Source organism: Mchenga conophoros, linkage group LG18, assembly GCF_057382185.1.
Source record: "Mchenga conophoros isolate Kocher_MC1m ecotype Shallow Benthic linkage group LG18, M_conophoros_male_GT1.1, whole genome shotgun sequence".
NCBI lineage: Eukaryota > Metazoa > Chordata > Actinopteri > Cichliformes > Cichlidae > Mchenga > Mchenga conophoros.
This window is the reverse complement of record NC_140543.1, coordinates 33880366-33900622: the sequence shown is the minus strand read 5'-3', so window position 1 is coordinate 33900622 and position 20257 is coordinate 33880366. Positions and strand designations below refer to the sequence as shown.

The 20257-nt window shown below is 41.1% G+C and overlaps 1 protein-coding gene across 9 annotated transcripts in view; it reads right to left on the bottom strand.

Moving 5' to 3' along the window:
• astn1 (astrotactin 1) overlaps positions 1–20257 on the bottom strand; it is a 480480-nt gene that overhangs the window by 49290 nt on the left and 410933 nt on the right. For all 9 annotated transcript variants that reach the window (XM_085253594.1, XM_085253595.1, XM_085253598.1 and 6 more), the window contains 3 exons: positions 8929–9218; positions 6459–6592; positions 5842–5993 (listed from right to left, as the gene is read on the bottom strand). In XM_085253594.1, the coding sequence (XP_085109720.1) occupies positions 5842–5993; positions 6459–6592; positions 8929–9218 (576 nt within the window). The remainder of the gene's footprint in view (positions 1–5841; positions 5994–6458; positions 6593–8928; positions 9219–20257) is intronic.

The window sequence follows — 20257 nt, the reverse complement described above, 5'->3', positions numbered from 1 at the left end:
TGCTTTTCTGCAAGCAGACACTAAACAAAACAGGACTTCAGGCAGCGAGCAAGAAAGTCTGATAAATTTATTTTCTGCTTCAGTTTTGCAGTGATGGATTAAACCTCCTGGGCAAATGCTGTTTGTGAGTTTGTTTTGAAGCAATTAATGAGAGACTAGAATCTGTTACACCAGCGAGAACAAAGCATATTATCTATGCCATCCTTAAGGGTCTAGACAGAGCCACTGATTAGCTATGGAGCTGGCTGGAAAACCTGAAGAAATTATCCCCATGTGGTGCTAGTGGAGCTGAGTGGATACAAAAGATATTTTCTTGTGTGAAAAAAGTAATCTCTATTACTTTAATGAGAATGGCTGACATTACACCACAGAAACAAGCATCAATTGATTTAGAAAGAGCAAGAGAAACTGGAAAACCTGAGCACGGCTGTAATAATCCAAAGAGTGAAACATTCCTGTGGCACAGGCTCTGTGTTACACCGCTACCTTCCATAAGAAACATTGCCACAAGTCAGCGTGCTAGATTAGCATCTTGTTTGGGGTATGATCTCTCTTCTTTATCTCTGTATCAGCCGACGTCTGAACTGAATTCACGGACATCAGCAGTTTGTTTCAGCTGCACTGACTCAATCTATACTTCAGCTTGAAGCAGGGAAGTGCTGTGAAAGTATAAGTGGAAGAAAATAGATACAAAACTCACAAGAAAATTCATGATTGCGTGGTACAAATATAACTACAGAAAACAACCGAGGCACTGAAAAAGTAAAATGACATTTTCAGTCTGTTTATTGAGGATATTGGAATAGATTTATGATTTCCTGTTGCTGTATATTTGAATTTCTTTACATGTAGTTGGGGAACTGATATGTATTTTCTTGATTGCTGTTTATTGTTGTGTTTTTTTCACGAGCGCTCGAGCCACCAACCGCTGGGATTTAATTCAGACTGCTGGACCTGTCTCTGCCGCAGTACACAAATTATCATCCCATGACAACAGAGTGTAGCTGCTGTTATGAATGCGTGTCTCGTCCTCGGCTAAACTAATTTTAATTCCCCACAATCTTCATCTGTCCAGAATGTGCACCTCTGCTGTCTTCGGTGCTGCTGCATCTGCTGCCTGATGACGCACGTTCAACCTCAAAACTAATCTAAACTCACAGCAGGTTGTACATTTGCATGGATGAAAAGAGTCTCTATATTTTCATGCTTAACATGGTAAATTGTGCAAACTAGTAAAGTAACAGCATTAAGTATTAGCTGCAATAATGCAGCTACGGCAACCATGTTTTTCCGATAGCGCTAAAGAAAATGCTCTGTGATCAGGGTCCATCGCGATTCACCGATCAATAAAAAGATGCAGCATCGTTCCAATACGAGAGAGCAGGACACAAGCACCTCTCGCTACCTTCAATAAACTGTAAAATGTACAGAGCGCTCACATTAGATCGACCGTGCTGCAAAACTCAGTTGCAGTCTAAAGAAGAAGCCTTGAAATAGAGACTAAATGCAATCTTTTATAGCCACGAACCATTAGTGCCGAAACTATAGCTCACATTCTCTTTAATACCACTAATAAAGAAAACACTTTCCACTCCCTTCTGAACCCGCAGTATTGATTAATGATCCTCTCTGGTCTGACAAATACAGTTTATTCTCTCATTAAGCTACAACAAACTTTGGTGCTCACAGGGAACCCTAACAGTCTCCGTTATGGATTGGGTCATTACTGCTTAAATAAACCGCCCCTGTTTTGCCAGCTTCTACTCATATAGGGCCAAATGAGCTGTGCTCTCTGTTATGGATGACAGAGCCACACACACTCCTGCTGCTCGTGTAGCTGCTTCACTGACTTCCTCTGAAGTAAATCACTGAATCCTTACGGATTAAACAGTGAAAACAAACAGAAATCATTTTAAGGGACTAATGAAAGCTGCTTGGAGAAAGAGGCGACTAACCTTTGTTGTAAAGCTTAAGTGTGTGTACTGTATGTTATATGTGTGTTGATATACGTGAGAGGTAAAGCAGACTGAAGCAGCTTTAATGCCTCTAGCTGCCATCTGGCTAGTTAAACAACAGTGTGTCCAAAACAGCCACAGCTGTGTAGACACAAGTAAATGTCCTGAAATCAGGCTTCTGAACAAATTACACATACTTCCATTGTTATTACTAGTGTGCACCATCTTGTGGTGGCATTATAAATTACAAGTCAATTATCTGTATAACAACTAAGAGTGATTTTTAAGACTGCACAAAGGTAGAGCGCTCAAAAGGACGTCTTTGTACTGTTAGTGCTGACAAACCTAAACAGACTTTGACTTAGATTATTATTAATGCTTAAAGCGTTTTTGAATGGAACATTTTTGTCAAACTGTTTAACAGGATAAACCTTTGCCATGGAAAGCACCTTTTTCAGGAAATAGTGTTTTCTGCAGCTTGATGACATTTCTTTCTTTTGATCTCTAAACCAGGGTTTCTTCCACACAAATTATGGCCATATGGTGCAGCTAAATTGGTGGACTTATGGTTAGGTTCACATTTCACAGTCTTTAATATTGCTGTGGAGGAATTCTGGCCCCAAACATTTTTCCAGAATTGTTATGATTCAGCCATGTTGGACAGTTTTCAGGCTGTTTAAGATCATGCCAAAGGACTGGTCCACTCAACCACCTTTATTTTTTAGTTTTCTGAACCGAACCGAAGTGCAGTCGAACCTCAGGGCATCAACTGATGGCTGGACATTGACCTTTAGGATTTTTTGGTACAGCAGAATGCTGAAGCAGCAAAAAAGCCTCAGACCAGATGGTATGATGTTGTTTTTATGAAATGCTGTGTTAGTTTTACAGAAGATATAACGGGGCTCACACCTTCCAAAAACATTAACATTAGTCTCGTCAGTCAACAGAATATTTTCCAAAAGTTTCTGGGGATAGTCAGGATGTTCTTTGGAGACGAGCCTTTGTGTTGTTTGTGGGGCGACCGTGGCTCAAGAGTTGGGAGTTTGCCTTGTAATCGGAAGGTTGCCGGTTCGAGCCCCGGCTTGGACAGTCTCGGTCGTTGTGTCCTTGGGCAAGACACTTCACCCGTTGCCTACTGGTGGTGGTCAGAGGGCCCGGTGGCGCCAGTGTCCGGCAGCCTCGCCTCTGTCAGTGCGCCCCAGGGTGGCTGTGGCTACAATGTAGCTGCCATCACCAGTGTGTGGATGTGCGTGTGAATGGGTGGATGACTGGATATGTAAAGCGCTTTGGGGTCCTTAGGGACTAGTAAAGCACTATACAAATACAGGCCATTTACAGGCCATTTGTCTTTGCTCAGCGATGGTTTTCACCTTGGAATTCTCCCACGGATGCCACTTTTGCCCAGTCTCTTTGTTATTGTTGAATCATGAACTCTGGGATCTTTTGTGACCTCCTGGATGAGTTGTCGATATGCTCTTGGAGTAATGTTGGTAGATCGGCCACTCCTGGGAAGGTTCACCACTGTTCCAAGTTTTCTCCATTTGGGGATAATGGCTCTCATCGGAGTTTACTGGAGTCCCAAAGCCTAAAAAGTGGCTTTGCGACTCTTTCTAGACTGACAGATGTCAGTGGCTTTGTTTCCCACCTGTTTCTTTAGGCCAGTGGTTCTTAAAGTGTGTGGCGGGGCGCAGAGTTGTGACAGGTGGGGCGCAAGTCACCTGGCAGAAAAGTCATGTGGAACTAATGTTTAACATCTGAATCACTTTTACGGCAGAACCAAGAAATTTGCGGCAGTTTGCTAATAATATGCACATCTCCTCTGCATCCGCTGAAAAGCTGCAGCCGCATGTGTAAGTCCACAGCTGCAATAAAGAAGTGTACGGAGAAGTGCCAAGGTAGGTACCCCCGACGGAATTTGTTTCCGTCGGGAGCAAACACTGGGCTGTCCAAGTCACGGACAAACAACATCCCACATTCGTGATTTTTAGTTCACAAACACTTCTTATAATGACCCACTACTCCTGACATTTTGGAGGTTTTAGCTCTGTACAGTTACAGAAGAATACAAATAATTATCAGTCAAAATCTCCTTGCTTTATTGAAATAATCCTGTCCAATAACACGTCAGAACAATAAATGTATCATTTTCTGTTGTCACCCACAAACTGAACAGTAATTGGTAACAGTAACATTCATTTTTCACTAAAACAGTCCATTACTTCCACGTCTAGCTGGTTGCAATGGAGGCGGCGCCAACTGGACCCGCTCTGCCTGCCCAGCGAATGCTCCCGGCGCAAGGAAACAAATTCTGTCGGGGATACCTACTTTGGCATGATTGCGGATGCCGCTCAGGTCCGTCCAAATCCCCCGTAGCCACGCCGCAGTCAAACTAGGCTGACTGCAGCCACTAAGAGTGAAACGCATTAAACTCTCACTAAATTATTTATTTTTCATCTCTGTTCACAAGTTTCTGGATTTCTTTTTTTTTTAAATAAGACTAAGACAGAACTTTATAATGTTCACATTCTGTTGTTGCTTTTTTTGAAGAGGTGGTGCAGACTAATGCAGCAGTCTAGTAACAAAAGTCACAAATAGTTGTTTGAAATGAAAGTTGTTTGTTTTAAACAAAAATTACTGAAGGATTCATCGTGAATTAGTTTATTATCTATAGAAAGTTGCAGCTCGGCTTTACTGTCGTTGTTTCCTTTAGATGGGGCGTGAAAATACTTCTTCCTGCCATGTGGGGAACGATGTGACAAGTTTGAGAACCACTGCTTTAGACTGTGGTGATCTGGTGGTTTTTGGATTCTTTTAGTTTACTTCAGTTTGTTCGGCAAGTGACGATAAATTCAGCTTTCCAAAAAATATTAATTCATGATTTAGCACAAGGCAAATCCTCATTTAAATACTGCATTTTGTATTTACTCAGGTTAACTTTCAGGAAGGTGCCAAATACATTTTCACTGCAGTGTACTATTAGTTCACCTGCGGGGTGGTAAACCTTTGTATCTACAAATTAGCTCAGGCGTACAGCGGTCTTTCTTCAAACTGAGGCTTTTATCGAAGGTGAGATCATTTTTATCTTTTAAAAACTTCGAACGGGCGATTCATGCTTTCATTATATCCCAGCTGGGCTATTGTAACTCCTTATATGCTGGAGTCAGCCAGACCTGCCTGGCAAGGCTGCAGTTGGTCCAGAATGCTGAAGCTCGTCTTCTGACACGTACTAAAGGATGTGAACACATTTCCCCGGTGCTCGCCTCTCTTCATTGGCTCCCTGTCCGCTTCAGAATTAACTTTAACATTTTATTGTTGACCTACAAAGCCCTGAATGGACAGGCTCCCGGGTATTTGTCTGACCTCTTGCAGACTTATACCCCCTTTAGATCTCTCAGATCGAGTGATCTTTTGCTTTTAGCTGTACCAAAGTCGAGGCTGGTTCATAGAGGCGATCGAGCATTTGCAGTCGTAGCGCCTAAGCTGTGGAATAATTTACCCCTGTACATCAGACAGGCTCCCACTGTCAATCTTTTTAAATCTTATCTTAAAACGCATTTTTATTTACTGGCTTTTAATACAGCATGAGAGTTATTTGTTAATTCATATTTGGTGTTTGCTATCAATACTCTAAGTTATTTTATTATGTATGTTGTATTCTTGTACAACACTTTGGTCAACGCTCCTGTTGTAATTAAATGTGCTATATAAACCATTGAACCATTAAGCCATCTATAAAAGTAAAGCAGGGAATATTAGGATGAATGTGATTCATGTTACCTAAAGGTGTTTGCTAACTAGCACCACAGCACGTTGTGCAATTTCCCATCTCGCAGGCTTTGCCATTCATGGTCAAACTCTTGACATATGTTGTGTTCGACTGACGCACCTGTCTCAACTTTAGAGTGGTCGGTTCTCTCTGTCACCTTCTCCTGGCTGATGAGATAATCAACAATCCTCACACCGATTGGGGGCTCCGTGTGGTTCCACTCCATGATGACCAATGAGCTGCTGGGTTCGTAGGCGTAAGACAGTTTAAGCCTGGCAACAGAATGACAGAGATATACAAGCGCACCACTTACTGTAAGATGTTTTCAGCACACTGGCCTCATTACTGTAATTGACAGCTAACATTATCCTTCTTGTTCTGTCAACTGCAATCCAACTGAAAACCTGCTCTGCACTGTCACAAACACCTCTGTCAACAGAAAATATAGTCATTTATCCGCTAATGTCTGACTGACTCTGCTGCTCTCTTCTGTAGTTATGTCACTGAAAACATTGTGCACACAAGTTTTATGCCAAGAAATCGATGAATGGCAGCTCAGCGGATTGATTAGAGCACCCAAACCGAGCCGGAGAACAAACACGCTGACCACAGGAATGTTGCAATAAAACACTGCATGCACACAAATCCGCTGAAGCAGGAGAACAATTTCTGCCTGTGAAACAATTGATTGTATTTACCACAATCCATGTAAGGGGAAGAATACAGGTTTTACTAACATGGGCTGAGGAAGCGGGGCGCAGGTGGGCAGTCCGTCTGTGCCAAAAGCGCTGGAATCACATCGACACCAGTCATCGATAACATCGCCTTTGCCTGAGCACCACAGCATGCTCATCATTGCCTCCTGAAGAGCCTACGATAAGAAACAGCGAGAGGGCAGAGATAAACACACATGAACACCTGTATTTTTACAGCTGTTTTCTCACATAAACTTTTCTACTTCACGATTTTTATACCAGGAACTGTAAGTTAAAAACCCCTGTGTGTTTCTTTTTCCATGCAATGGTCAATTTGTAGGCAAATTTGATTACCTAAGTGGGTGTCTTTAACCAATACAATAAAATGTATCAAATATGCATTAAGTTATTTAATTTACTACACTTTCTCCACTGGACATTGCAAATTATTGCAAATTGGTGTTTGTCTAATGAGGTAAAACATAAAAACATGTAAAAAAAAAAAAAAAACATAAAACACTGCATAAAAAAGTAATCAGGTTATATCTATTAGATCCCAATAAACATGCAACATTTTGTTCTACATAAATTTAAAGACTTTTCAGTTCGATGCACCTGTTTCTACTTCAGTAACGCACAGTTTTTCACTTTTATTCTGTCTGCATTCTGAGGGGGTGGTTTGTATATCATTCACTGCCCGAGTTACAGAAAACTTTTTGTGATTGTTGACAGTATTTTCTGGTTTATAGGCTGACAAAGAGAGAGAGCTATCCAGAGTACTCTCAGCGGAACCTCAATTTATCTCTCCACCTCTAAGGCACCAAAAACAATGAAATAAGAATTTTGAACCTGCATTTATTCAACATTCAGATCAGGTCAAAGTGATTCGTTTTTAAATTTTCCACACTCCTCTTAAGAAAAAATTCTGCTATCCCCCCCCCCCCCCCCCCCCCCTCCCCCACACCAATCGGCAGACAAATCCGCGCGATCAGAAACAGAATTTAAGAGTGTTTTATTAATTTCCTCCCCTACAATCATGCCCCTCTGTGATGAACTGAATTCACTGGACATTAGGAAAAGCAAGCACCTGTTTATATAATGTGCCACAATAAATGAGAGAGTGCAAACCGATCCATGTGGCTGACAGAGCTGTCAATATTCAGTGAGACACAAGGTTCAAAGCCCCAACACTCTTCATGGGGGCGCAAAGTCAAACATGAACAATCAGAGACAAACAGGCTTCGGTCAGACAGGAAATCAAGAAGCCAGTGTTCACTGGTGAGGAGGAACCTTACAGGAGGATAACATGGACACAGAACTCTGTGCTTTTAGGAACGGTGGACTGGAGTGGCTACTACTTAATGAGATTTTATCAAAAGACAGCCGAACCCCTGTCAGACCTCCAGACGTCTCACAGTGTTGGGGATATAGAACCCAGGCAGGGACAATGTTTCACATTTTAACATTACATAAAAAACTGGTATTACGCACGTTACCAGAATGCTGTAGAAAATGTGGAAAACCTGAAAGGCTCATAAAACTTTCAGAGTAAAAATGGTGGAGGTGGGTAGATGTAAATATTGGTGCAATGCTCTTAATGGTGTCAGATTAATACTAGCACAATAGAATTCTTTTCATTCTGCACGTTCAGCATGTGTTAATCATTTTTTGGTAATTAAAAAAAGCATCTCAACCATGCACTATGAAAAACGTCTGAATCTTTTTGTGTTGATTGTCACGTCCATATTATTTATAGCATCAGGGTATGTGAACAACAGAAGCTGACCTGAAGTCCTGCAGAGACAGGAATATTTATTATACAGGTCACAAAAAACACAGTTTTAAGCTGAAAGGTATGTTTTGTTAACTCATTATCTCACACACTGCTCTCCCCTACATAAGCAGCCTTTATGGGTTAAAAGTATTGGCAATACCGGCCCAGTATTTACTTGATATTGGATCAATACCAAAATCTGCAATATTGCATAGCACTAGAGTAAAGGCAATATTGGTAACTACAGGGAAGAGTTAAAAAGTACTTTTACAGTTGAACTTTTCTGCACACATACCTGCACAGTCAAGCTGTAGCAGACTCTAAGCAGACTCTTTCAATAACAGCAGCTGTCTGACTGAGCTTAAGGATAAAGGCCTGACACTGCAGGAGTAGCACTGTATTGACCCTGCTGGAGCAGTAGAAGCACTATTGATGTACAGTATTGATGGAGTCAAATAAGGCACAGCGCAATAAGGCAGTTTATGGCACAGGATGCTTCAAGCAAAGAAAGGCGTGACATCCTGGAAGGGAAATGCTTCTTTCTGAGGATTTCTGTTTCCATAACCTGTTTCCTAATGAAGCCTTTAGGATCACAAGGACACTGCATAATAAATGTGTTCTTCGATGCTGCACAGGGAATGGATTTCAAGAAGGCACCGCCTTCAATTTAGAGGGTGTGAAGAATAAATTTGTGTAGTTTAAATATTAAAGACCAAACACCCAAAACACTGTACACACCTGGTAGGTCTCATTGTTGGATACCAGCTCATAAATAGGTGTAGCCTTGGTAATCTGCAGCAGCACCGGCTCAGACTGCTGCCGCCCTTGTGCTGCCCTTGGGCTCATGTGGCAGAGGTGGCAGGACCGTGGGCACTGGCCTTGGCTGCTGCAGTCCATGCGGACTCCGGCTGCCATGCGCTTTGCTCCACTGTCCAGCAGACTGGCAATATACGCAGGGTAGGTCAGCGTCCGGGGCTCCTTGTCGCGCTCCTTGTCGCGCTCCTCGGACTCCTCTGAAGGTGAGTTACCTGAATATACAGAAAGAAGGGAACTGTGTCACTAATTAACTGTCGTTTCTCCAGAGCTTAACAAAATCAAAAGAAGGTTAATAACGCCAAAATCAAATAAAAAAAACCCACAAAAGTCATTCCAAAGAACTTTTATTCATAATATTATTAAAAATAGCCGTGTGCATAAGATACAGAGATGGTGATGTCACATGTTTACGGTAATGAGATTAGGGATTAAGGGAATGAAAAAAGCTGAACTGGGAGATTTTTTTTCTTCTGCGGCAGCAGGCAAAGGCACAAAGCAGTAATGCGTTCCCACATTCCCATACCGCCCTTCTAGAGAGGCTGTAGTCTTTCTGCATCACATGCACAATGCATGAGCAGGAGTGTAAATATTTGAGCTACAAATGCAGCTACAAGAGTTTTATGTTTCATAGCAAGTACGGTTATATCAAAGGATGACGTGTTGTAATAATATGACTATTATTGACTTAATTTCCCTAATTAGTCTGTGGCATTGGAGAAAAATGCATCATTATCATCAGATATCTTTATCTTTGGGCTGAACTTTGCTGCTCAACCCACAATTGTAGCATCATTTAAGGTGAAGTCAACAGGCTTTCCAACGGTATAAGATTTATTGCCCAGAAGCATTTTTATAACAAAGAAATAATCAACCAAACACACATTTCCTTACTTTTTATACTGCGTTTCTATCTATCTACAGATGGAGACTTTACAACATTACTTTAGAATTTGGATACACTGAGATGAAAAGCCGGTGGACCTAATTCTCCAGCTGGTTCCCAGCAAAGGAGGACACAACATCATTAAGTAAATAAGAGTTTAAAGAGCATCCCAGCATCAAATGATAATATGGAATAATTGAGGGAAAATCTAAAAATCATATTTATTTCACCTGATCATTAGAGAAAGATTTATATTTCCACCTAGGCTTCTGCATTCCTTCTAACATTTTGTTGTCATTCTTTTGAAATGAGACACAAACCTTAGAGACAAATAGACAGCATCCACCCTGATCCCAGAGTTCAGATTGAAACACTGACCCGAGAACTAGTACAGATCTCCTAAAGTGAATAATGCAAGATAATGAAGCTGAGTTAAGTCCAGTAGTGATGCAGCTTTAGGCCAGATGGTCTTTCTGGGAAATTTACTGAAAAAATCATGACAAAAACGTGATTTGTCAACCTTAGAAGCCCCATTGCTTTTACTCCTTTTAAGCAGAACAACAAATTTCATGTCCAAATGGAAGTCCTTCCTCCTTTTGTGTACCTTGGTGTGTAACATTAGTTAACTTGGCTAACGTGCACGGCCAAGAGTCACTTTTGGGACAGTGGCAGTCAACTAACAGTAGGGCACAGTTACTGACATAAACTTGGGCTCAGGATGAATGTTTTACCTGTCTTTTATGCAACTGCTTTTTATTTATTTTTTGGCATGAGATTATTTATGACATAAATTTATAAGGTTGCGACGAACAGAGATGGGCAGTACGTGTTACTGTAATCCGATTACTTTTTTCAAGTAACGAGTAAAGTAAGGGATTACTATTGTGAAAACGGTAATTAGATTACCGTTACTTTCCCGTAGGAACGCTGCGTTACTGCGTTACTAAAACCGTGATATTTTGCAAGAATGTCTCATGACAGTGACGTAAGCGAGTGCGACGTTCGTGACAACAGCTGTGTGCAGATCAACAAAGTGCAGAGAGAGTATCAGCTGCAGCGTTTAAAGCGTGGAAGTACTGACCTTACTTTGAGTTTGATTCCATAAAAAGTGACAAAAACATTAGTGTCCGCTGTGCGTGGGAAGAAAACTTCTTTTTACAGCGAAAAAACCCCTAAACTTCCAACAAGCACCGAGTAGCTATGACGTAATGGGAAACTCACAGAGAAACTCACGGATTCTTCCACTGACCGCGGCACACCTGCACCAGGGTAAACCTCCGCCTACCCCGCTCCTGCTTTACAGGTGAAAATAGAGCAACAGGACCGCTGAGTCTTTGACTTTATTTATTTTCTGCTGTGTTTTACTTGCATCTATTTGAAAGACTGAGTGTAAACACACAAAATATTTTATTTTATGTGCTGGAATGTGCAGAAAATAGGTTTAAATGCTAAACTAATTTCTTCCAGTCAGAGAATGTTGCATATAATTAAATTTTTGCTTGATGCATAAAGTTAAAAGATTAAAACCAATAAAACAAGTTTTAAAAAGAGACTTTTCCATTTGATTACATTTTGTATGATGGATTATGCAGAAAAAGTAGAATTGGGCTGAAAGATCTATCGCTTTATCACCTACTCAGGTTGTAAATCGTGTTTTTAAAAAGTAACTAAGTAACTAAGTAATTAATTACGTTTGAAAATAAGTAATCAGTAAAATAACGGGATTACTTTTTGGGGGAAGTAATCAGTAATTAGTTACTGATGACCTTTTTCAAGTAACTTGACCAACACTGGTGACGAATGCTGGCCTTCTGTGATTTTGTTTGCCTGGGTCCCCAACAGACTCGAGAGCTGCCACTGACTATGATTAAGATTGTAATAGAGTTTTATTTGTGTAAATGAGAAAAATACACATCCAGCAGATTATAGCAAAAGTTTATTGAATGAAATTTCTGTATTATGCAAATATATGAATCAATTACTCCCCATTAAATGTTATTTCCTCTCAGACAGAGTGGGTTATCTGCTTGCAAAGGAAATAGGAAAGCAGTGAGAGAGGGAGACATGCTTAATGCAGAACTTTGACAATATTTTTGTTCTTTAAAAGGCTGAATTTTTCACATTAGCATTTTGGGGACTGCTTGGAAGTGAGCAAACACAGGCAATTTAAAAGCTCAAGCACCAATTAGGGAATAAGCTTGTTGTGCGAGCTGCCTTTGATGGAATACAACCCATTTTATGAGCCATGGGAAGATGGGAAAAGTGTGCACACAAGCTCGGGGACCAGCACACATGCAAAACAAGAAGGAAGACCATTTTCTGATTGTCTAATATGAATAATTTCCCCCTCTTAGTGTTTACTTTTTGTTTCACCAATTCCATTAAAATAGTCTTTTACAAAAACATCTCAACTTTCAGTTAACAGAACAAAAAACAGTCAAATACGAAAAGCAGAATTAGACTGATTGTGTTTGCGCTTATGCAAATAGACGTCTATGTGTGTGCACCTGAGTCGAAATACAAAGAGATAAGAATGAAAGTGCAACAGTAACAAACCAGTGGTGGCTTTGTTATGGATGCAGTTCTCATCCATTTGATAACATTGTCCCACACATCTGTGAAATATATACAGTGCACACTTCATTTTGTCTGAAACCATCTGAATTGTTGAGGTTTAAGGAGGAAAAAAACACAGACAGTCACATGAAAAGGAACGTTTCCACAGGACTGCAGCGTCACACCTTGATTCACTAATATTTGAAGTCATATGTTATGATTATACCTCTCTGACCTGTCTACCCCACGTGATGCTGTGTAATGTATGTATGGTCAGAAGGGTAAGACGGTGCTGGCAAAGGTCGGCAGCCTTAACCCAATTTCCTTCGGGGTCAACCTTCAGGATCGATAAAGTTTTATTGAATTGAATTGAACTGAATGTTTCTTAATGACGTCATTGCGGAGGAGTTTGAATGCACTCTTTACAAAGATGCCTCAGTTCAGTCAGGTTGAGCTCTGGGCTTTAACTGGAGCATTGCAACAGTTTTTTTCAGGCATCCTGCTGGAGATTTGCAGGTGTGCTTGGGATCGTTGTCCTGTTGCATGAACCAGTTTCAGCTAAGCTTTAACTGTTAGACAGATGGCCTCACATTTGACTCTAGAATATTTTTTTACACAAACGGTCAACTCAGTGACTGCAAGCTGTCAGGTCCTGTGACTAAAGTCAAGTTTATTACCTCTCCAACACCATGCTGACAGTTGGTGTGAGGTATTTGTGCTCATATGCTGTGTTTGGTTTTCTCCATATGTGGTGCTATGCATTATAGCAAAGTCTGAGATGTAATTTTGGGGCTTTTTGAGGTTTCTCTCAGTATTACACAGTCTGACCTTTGAGTAACAGTCAACATACGGAAAAACACCAAAAGATTCAACGATTCAAGATTCAAGAAAATCTTTCTTGTCTTATTGCAAGTCTTCTTCTTTGATCTTGAACAACAAGGTGCTGCTGCTGAGACAGGAAAACAGACCATGGCCCTTTAACTATGAGACAAAACTGTATACATGTGAAGAAAAACATCAAAATTGTAATAAGTGTCAAACAGAAGCAGTGGGACCAACAGCCTACAAATACATACTGTGCCAGTCTAAAGACAAATGTTTTATCTCTGCTTTCAGATCAGGTCGTTCCATGTTCAGCATGCAGCTCTGTTACTTAGATCTGTCGAGGTCTGGTTGCACGTTTGTGAATCTTCGATGTTTATGTCAGTGGCAATGCTAACATACAGCCCTGATTCCTTGTAACTGGGTCAATGAGGTAAATCTTACTAATCAGAGGCTCGTGTAGTTAAATGAGGTCTGATTTAGGACTGAGTACAAAATCAAACTTTGAATGTTCACATATGCCGGCTCCTGACAGGCATGTCTGCATGGTGTGCGTGCATGAATAAAAAATAAAGGCATCCTGTTCCCCTGACTAATCAAAGGCAATATAGAAGATCAGGCTTTTGTTTGTACTGGAGAAGTACGTGGGTAGAAGTAAATCAATACAAAAACAGAGAGATAAGGAAAAACGAATGGAGGCAGTACTTTGAGGAAAAATCAAACATTGCAGGTTACGTATGTGAATAATACCACGGACACCGATGTCCTTGCGCTCCTAATCTGCCAAACTTTAATCCATCCCCGTCAAACGGCCTTACTAATCAGCTCCCATCACTCTATCTTCACTTGCCACCTCCTGGCAGACGGATATTAAATGTGGCAGTTAAATTAGGGCAGGCGGGTGGCTTTTAGGGCAAAGAAAATTGGCAATGATTACTTCCGTTTAGTTTTGGTTCACTTCAGAAGTGTTCACTGTCAGCTGAGACCAAGGGGGATATTAAAATGGATTAGCAGCCTGGCCTGAAGACACCTGACAGACAAGATAAACAGCATATTATCACCCCAAGACCTTTCTACATCGTTACAGATTTCATAAGAAATAAAAATATAGAACAGATATAGTAAGTGTGGCACATATAGTATGTGCTTGAAGAATTGTTCTAAGGATTTTATGGTTTTTCAAAGAATTCTGTAGAAAACTTCAAGTTTACCATAAAAACAACGCAGAGTAATAACGTCGAGTCTATCGGCAGCTCCAGGGTTTCCCCTTGGTGAGGGGAAGCTCAGCTGCAATACCAGGGGGTGACCTCAATGTTAGGCCACAGATGGTGACTAGGGCATACTATTTACTGTAACCTGCTTCAGCCTGCCCACTGTCGCTGCACATCTACAAGCTGCTTTGCAACCCACCTCCTCCCCAGCTCCTCCACGTAGACGACTGAAGAAGCTTCAGAATATATATATATATATATGTATATATATATATATTAGCCATGCTGCCTAAAATTACTGCAGCAGGAAGTATTAGTCGCTCTTTTTTTTTAATTTTAAAGCTAACAGCTTTAAGAACATGTCAGATATGAAGTTAGCAGTTGAACTTGTCAGCAGCTGAAGATCAGCCTCTGGCTGCTGGGCTGGGGTGGCACCCTGTGATCGTGGGTTCTTTGCGGGCTTTTTGCTAGCATGCTACACGCCTGCAAAGGGTCAGTGTTACGTTATGCTGTAGTTTTTATCGTAGAAGTAGTTTACACTTTATCATTGCATTATTTTCATTTTTTGTATTAAAATAAAAGGAATGTCCATATCTCCAATCCACAAACGTTGCAGACTGCTCCAACATTTTCCTTCTCCCTCCACATGAACAATATCACCAAGTGCGTTAGTAGAAAAAGGCATGTTTCATGCTTTTCTCTTTCTGTCCACCCATCGTGCAGATAACTGAACAACCTGAGTAACATAGCGAGCAACATAATTCTAACTATAATGTAATAAATCTATTTATTGATGTAATTTGTTACATTACTTAAAAATGTAACGTGATTAAAGTAACATGTTATTTTGGGATGCATTAAACCCAACACTGTGGCTAGTAAGGAAAAAGTAGCCCTTCCCAGAGATCATCTTTTCCTTTATACTGCATATGATTTACATCACTTTAAGCTCATGTAGTCAGTAAATGAAACAGCAAATGCAAAATGGCTAAGGTTTGTGGCAAGCAACCGCTGGAGAGAAGGGTTAATCAGCTGAACGACAAGACTTTTCTGCTAAAAAACAAACCCCAGCACCACTTGGAACTATTGCGTTTTTCTCATAAACGGACATCACTGCTAATGTCTTGCATATGAAACGATAACAATACTACTGCAACACAGAGACACAACCTGGCTTGTTTGTTTAGTGAGTCTCTGACATGCATACTTGTCTGATGCATAGCATAGACGCCCTATTGGATAAGTGGACTTGCTCTCCACAATCACACCAAGAGTCACAAAGGCTCGAATCTACTTAACGCGAGGAAATGAATGCCTGACCTTCAAATGCATGTATTTTAGAGATGTGTGTGCATTAATCTACTTGTACACAAAAGTGTAAGTATAGTCTTGATATGTTGAGAGGCACAGGATGTTGTATCGTTTGTATGAACATCTCTAAAAAGCTTTGAAAGGTAAGTTACAGCTCGCAGCTGTGAGAAATGGATGTTATTCCATCTGATATGCATGTTGTATTTTTCAGTCGCACAGACAAAAACAAGACAGCAGAGTGCTCCGCTTTGAACTTTGCTTAATGTTTCTTGCTGTTTCAGTGTCTCTTTGTCTCGTCTTGCCATATCTCCTCTGTGTGGCTCCCCTTTTACTCTCTTACCCGACAAAATGCCATAATCACACCTCTTTTTCACAACGTGCGGTAGGTGTGAGGGAAAAGCTGTAAGCACTGTATCCCTGCTCTGCATCTCTCTGCTAAAACAAGAAAACAGATCACATTTTCCTCACACATTTTCTGGCACCGCCTCTACATTTCCATTTCCATTACTTCTCTGTTTTTCCTGCCTTTTGTTCTGTCTTTAGCTCAAGCTCGCAATCTAGAAAGTACCCTCACACACATGCATCTAAACTGCTGTCAACTTCAACCAATGCACATGAACACACACATGCTTTAAACTGTTTTACAAGCAGTGTATTGCTTTGAAGAGGATACATGTTGGGGGAAAGACACACACACACACACACACACACACACACACACACACACACACACACACACACACACACACACACACACACACACACACACACACCTCATTAAAAGTAATCCATGTTTAACTGAGTCAGATGTCTCACGAAGGAAAGTGATGACGAGACAGAATAGAGAAATAGTGCCTTCACATCCTCCTCCTCCTCCGCCTCTGCAGAAATACAATTTTGGGTGTAAATTTTGGAGGACGCTACCTAATGTGGTCTACGTCGGACAGCAGGGGCAGAGAACACAGTACCTTTGCGAGCCTATGTGCGTCTGACTTTTTGATAGCTTGATATTTGGTTTATTCAGTGTTGGGAGCACATAAAGGAAACTACATGTAGTACCATTTTTTATTATATTTCTATTATATTAAGGTAAGGATTAGTCCGTTTTTATTTTTATAATGGCATACCTGATCTTGTCAGCATCAGTGTTAAAGCGATAAAGTACACATTTGCAGTTCCTCTTTGATTTTGTAGAGCAGTCATAGCAGCTATATGAAGCAATGTATCAGGTGTGTGTTTTTAGTTTTAAGGTGGGTTTTCTTTCTTCTTTTAATCTGGGAGTGGTAAAGTAAATGGGACCTATAGTGTTTTATATTGTCCTAGTGGAGCGCCTCACTCTCAGGCTTACTTGTGACTTCCGCTTTCAGGAGCTTCTCCTGTGGAACAAGCTCCCAGTTTGGATTTGGGAGACAGACACCCTCTTTACTCTTAAGAAAATGTTCAGATTTTGCTTTTTATGGATCAGGTGAACCCTGAACCCTGCCTTAGTTAAGCTGCAATAGCCTTCAGGTGCTGGGGAATTTCTCCTTCACTCGTTTCACTCTCTATGTGTTCATACACCACCGTTGCATTGACTCTTACCTATAGTTCACCCACTGTTGCCAAGGGCTTGTTCATGCATGGTTGTCTGATCGTTGAGGTTCGCTTTACATTAACGCACCTTGAGGTGTGGTTGTTGTGAATATAGATATAAAACTGAACAGAAGAGTTTCAGACAAAGTGTGAATAAATGGGCTGCACCAAGATGCAGTAAAGGACAAAAAGGATCATTTTGAACTCTACTCGATTCCCCGAGTAAGAATTTTGAGCTGAAAAATGAGCATAAGACTGTAAGTCTCCTTCAACACTTATTTTGGAGTTTAATGTTTGAGTTTTCTTTTATTACTGCATATTATCATTGTTGTGTTATCATTTCAGAATGTTTGTCCCAAGCATCGATGTGGTCTGAAAACCAATCTCGGATACCAGCTGAGGCTTAATAGGCTTGACTAAACTGTAGACACAGTCTAAATGCACGATGGCAGACTCACTCAATCATGTATTAGTGGACGTGTTTATTTGTGGGTCAGTGTTTGTATGTGTGCGACTATGAAGCTGGAGATTTCAGGCTGCTTTGACCCGTGCTGTACTAGGCGGAATGACTCATCTCTATAGTACACAACAGATGGAGCTCAGAGCTATTCAGATTCATATAATACCTCTCCATCCACCCCGTCCTCCTACACTCTCTGATGAGATATAATTCTTGTTCATCTGCGACTAACTGACTCAAGTCAGTCGTCTTGTTTACAAAAATATCAAGTTTATAAATGTTTAAGGCTATGAGACAGAAGACAAGAAAGAGCGACACGAGAAGAGAAAGGGATGAAGAACTGTTCAAGGATGTAATCTTCAGACGTTGTTTGGGTGAATATTTTTCAGAATTTTGGATTGAAAGCCTTAATTTCCTGTCTCTCGCGGGCCCACAGATCCTCTCCATTATATCTCCTTTCATCAGCCCTCTTTGTGAAAGGATGACTCATTAAATCACCATTCATCTTTGTGATCAAAGTGCCGTGATTTTAGCTCCTGACACCATCAACCTCATTTTTAACAGAGGCTTTTAAACTAAATGTCTGACTTGACACCTCTTCTCCATCCTGTGTGGAATAATACCACTCAGTGTGACTCCACTAACTTCAGTGACTGTGAAATACTAGCGTTCAGCCACTAGATGATGCAAGCGGATCGCTCACTTTGGCGAATTCTGCAAATGGGAGACACCAATGTGCATGCTCCACTGTTCAGCAGACAAAAAGAGGGCAAATCATACCCAACCTTTTAAATGCGTCTGGCCGAGATGAACGTTACATGGTTATGGAACGTAATCATGAGCGCTTCTACCGAGCCGAGAATGTTGGAAATTAAAGCTGGCAGTAGCTTAGTAAATGGGAAAGCCGTGAGATGGAAAAAAAAGGAAAAAGCATTAAACATGGGGGAGTTTTGGAGGGATCGTGCCTCTTGTATGGAGAAAAATGATAAATGGAATTAGAGGCAGCAAAGAGGAAACTGAATGAGACGCAGATAAACAATACAGTAGATATCCTGTGTGTCTGTCTGCGTGATCTAAACTCCAAACCTGTGAAGTGGAATACATCAGAGCGCTTAGCCAAATCTGTGTGACAGACAAATCTTCTCTGATGTGCATATGAGCGTGCACACGCTCAAACACTGTCCCTGGTACCCGCGTGCAGCTTGTACCTGATAATTCACGGTAACAGGGCGACGCTCCGCCAGTATCCAAACTAAAGCGAATTGCAAATAAAAAGTGTGGAAGGTTTCCTCGGCTGCGGAGCCACGCTGAGAGAGATCCAGCGAGATTGTTTCTGCACGGAGGATATGAGCAAAAGAGGGTGGCAGAGGGAAGGCATTTGTTTGTCAGTGCGTTTGCCAGAAAAGGGATGGATGAGTGCAAACAGTGCGAATTTGGAGGATGGGAAAGTGATACATTGAGATGAGTGACACAAATAGAGATGCGAGTGCAAGTAGCGTGGGTGGACGTGCGTTATTGTCACGCGTGCGTGTGCCGTGCAGCGTTGCAACACTTGAACTCCCATGTGAATTCGTGTCAGCAGAGCAGACACCCACGCTGCATGGAATCAACTCAAAGCATCACACGGCGTGTTATTTTACATGTGCACACGTATATGATCCTTCAAATTCAGGAAGCAACTCCATGGCTTGACAATTAGAGAGGTCACCGTTAATGTGAAGCGACCCACTGCAAGATGCTGAATTCCTGCTGCTAACTCGCTGACCTGCAGACAGTCACATTTCCCTGTTGTATCAGTTTACAAATCATTCATTTGCTGTGGTAAGAGCCCATTAACCTGGAATTCATCTCTACTCACATTAAACACTCACTAATAGAGAACGAATGCAGCTGAAGAAGCAGCCTAAAGTAATTTCCTCAATCATCTGCCTGCAATTATTAACCTGTTTACTGGTGCGCAATGGACACTCAAATAGCAGTAACAGTTCTGTACGCTGCATATTGTACCTAAATCCGCACCATTGCTATTTATCCTAAAAGGCTGTAACTATATTAGTTCCCAGATGTATTCGTGTTACAATATATACCAGGAAAAAGGAAACACAGACAACGACAATGATTATTCTTTTCCTGCAGTGTAACATTTCTTGAATGTTTTCAAGTTTCCATCAGATTTTCTCACCAGGATGCACTCGGCATTTGGCAGGGGCTTTACATGTGAGCGGAGCTGACTGATGCGTTGCACACCATCAGGAGGTCCAGTGTGTTTGCTGCAGGCCGAATATGCTAAACGATCTTCTGAGCTCATCGCATCTGAACTGGCGGAGCTACTCTTAAAGAAAGGAATGATCCTGTTTTACGGTTCTGTGTTGTGCTGCACACACATAAAACCAGCTGTAAAACCAGACACAATTAAAAAAAACCAATTCTGATATC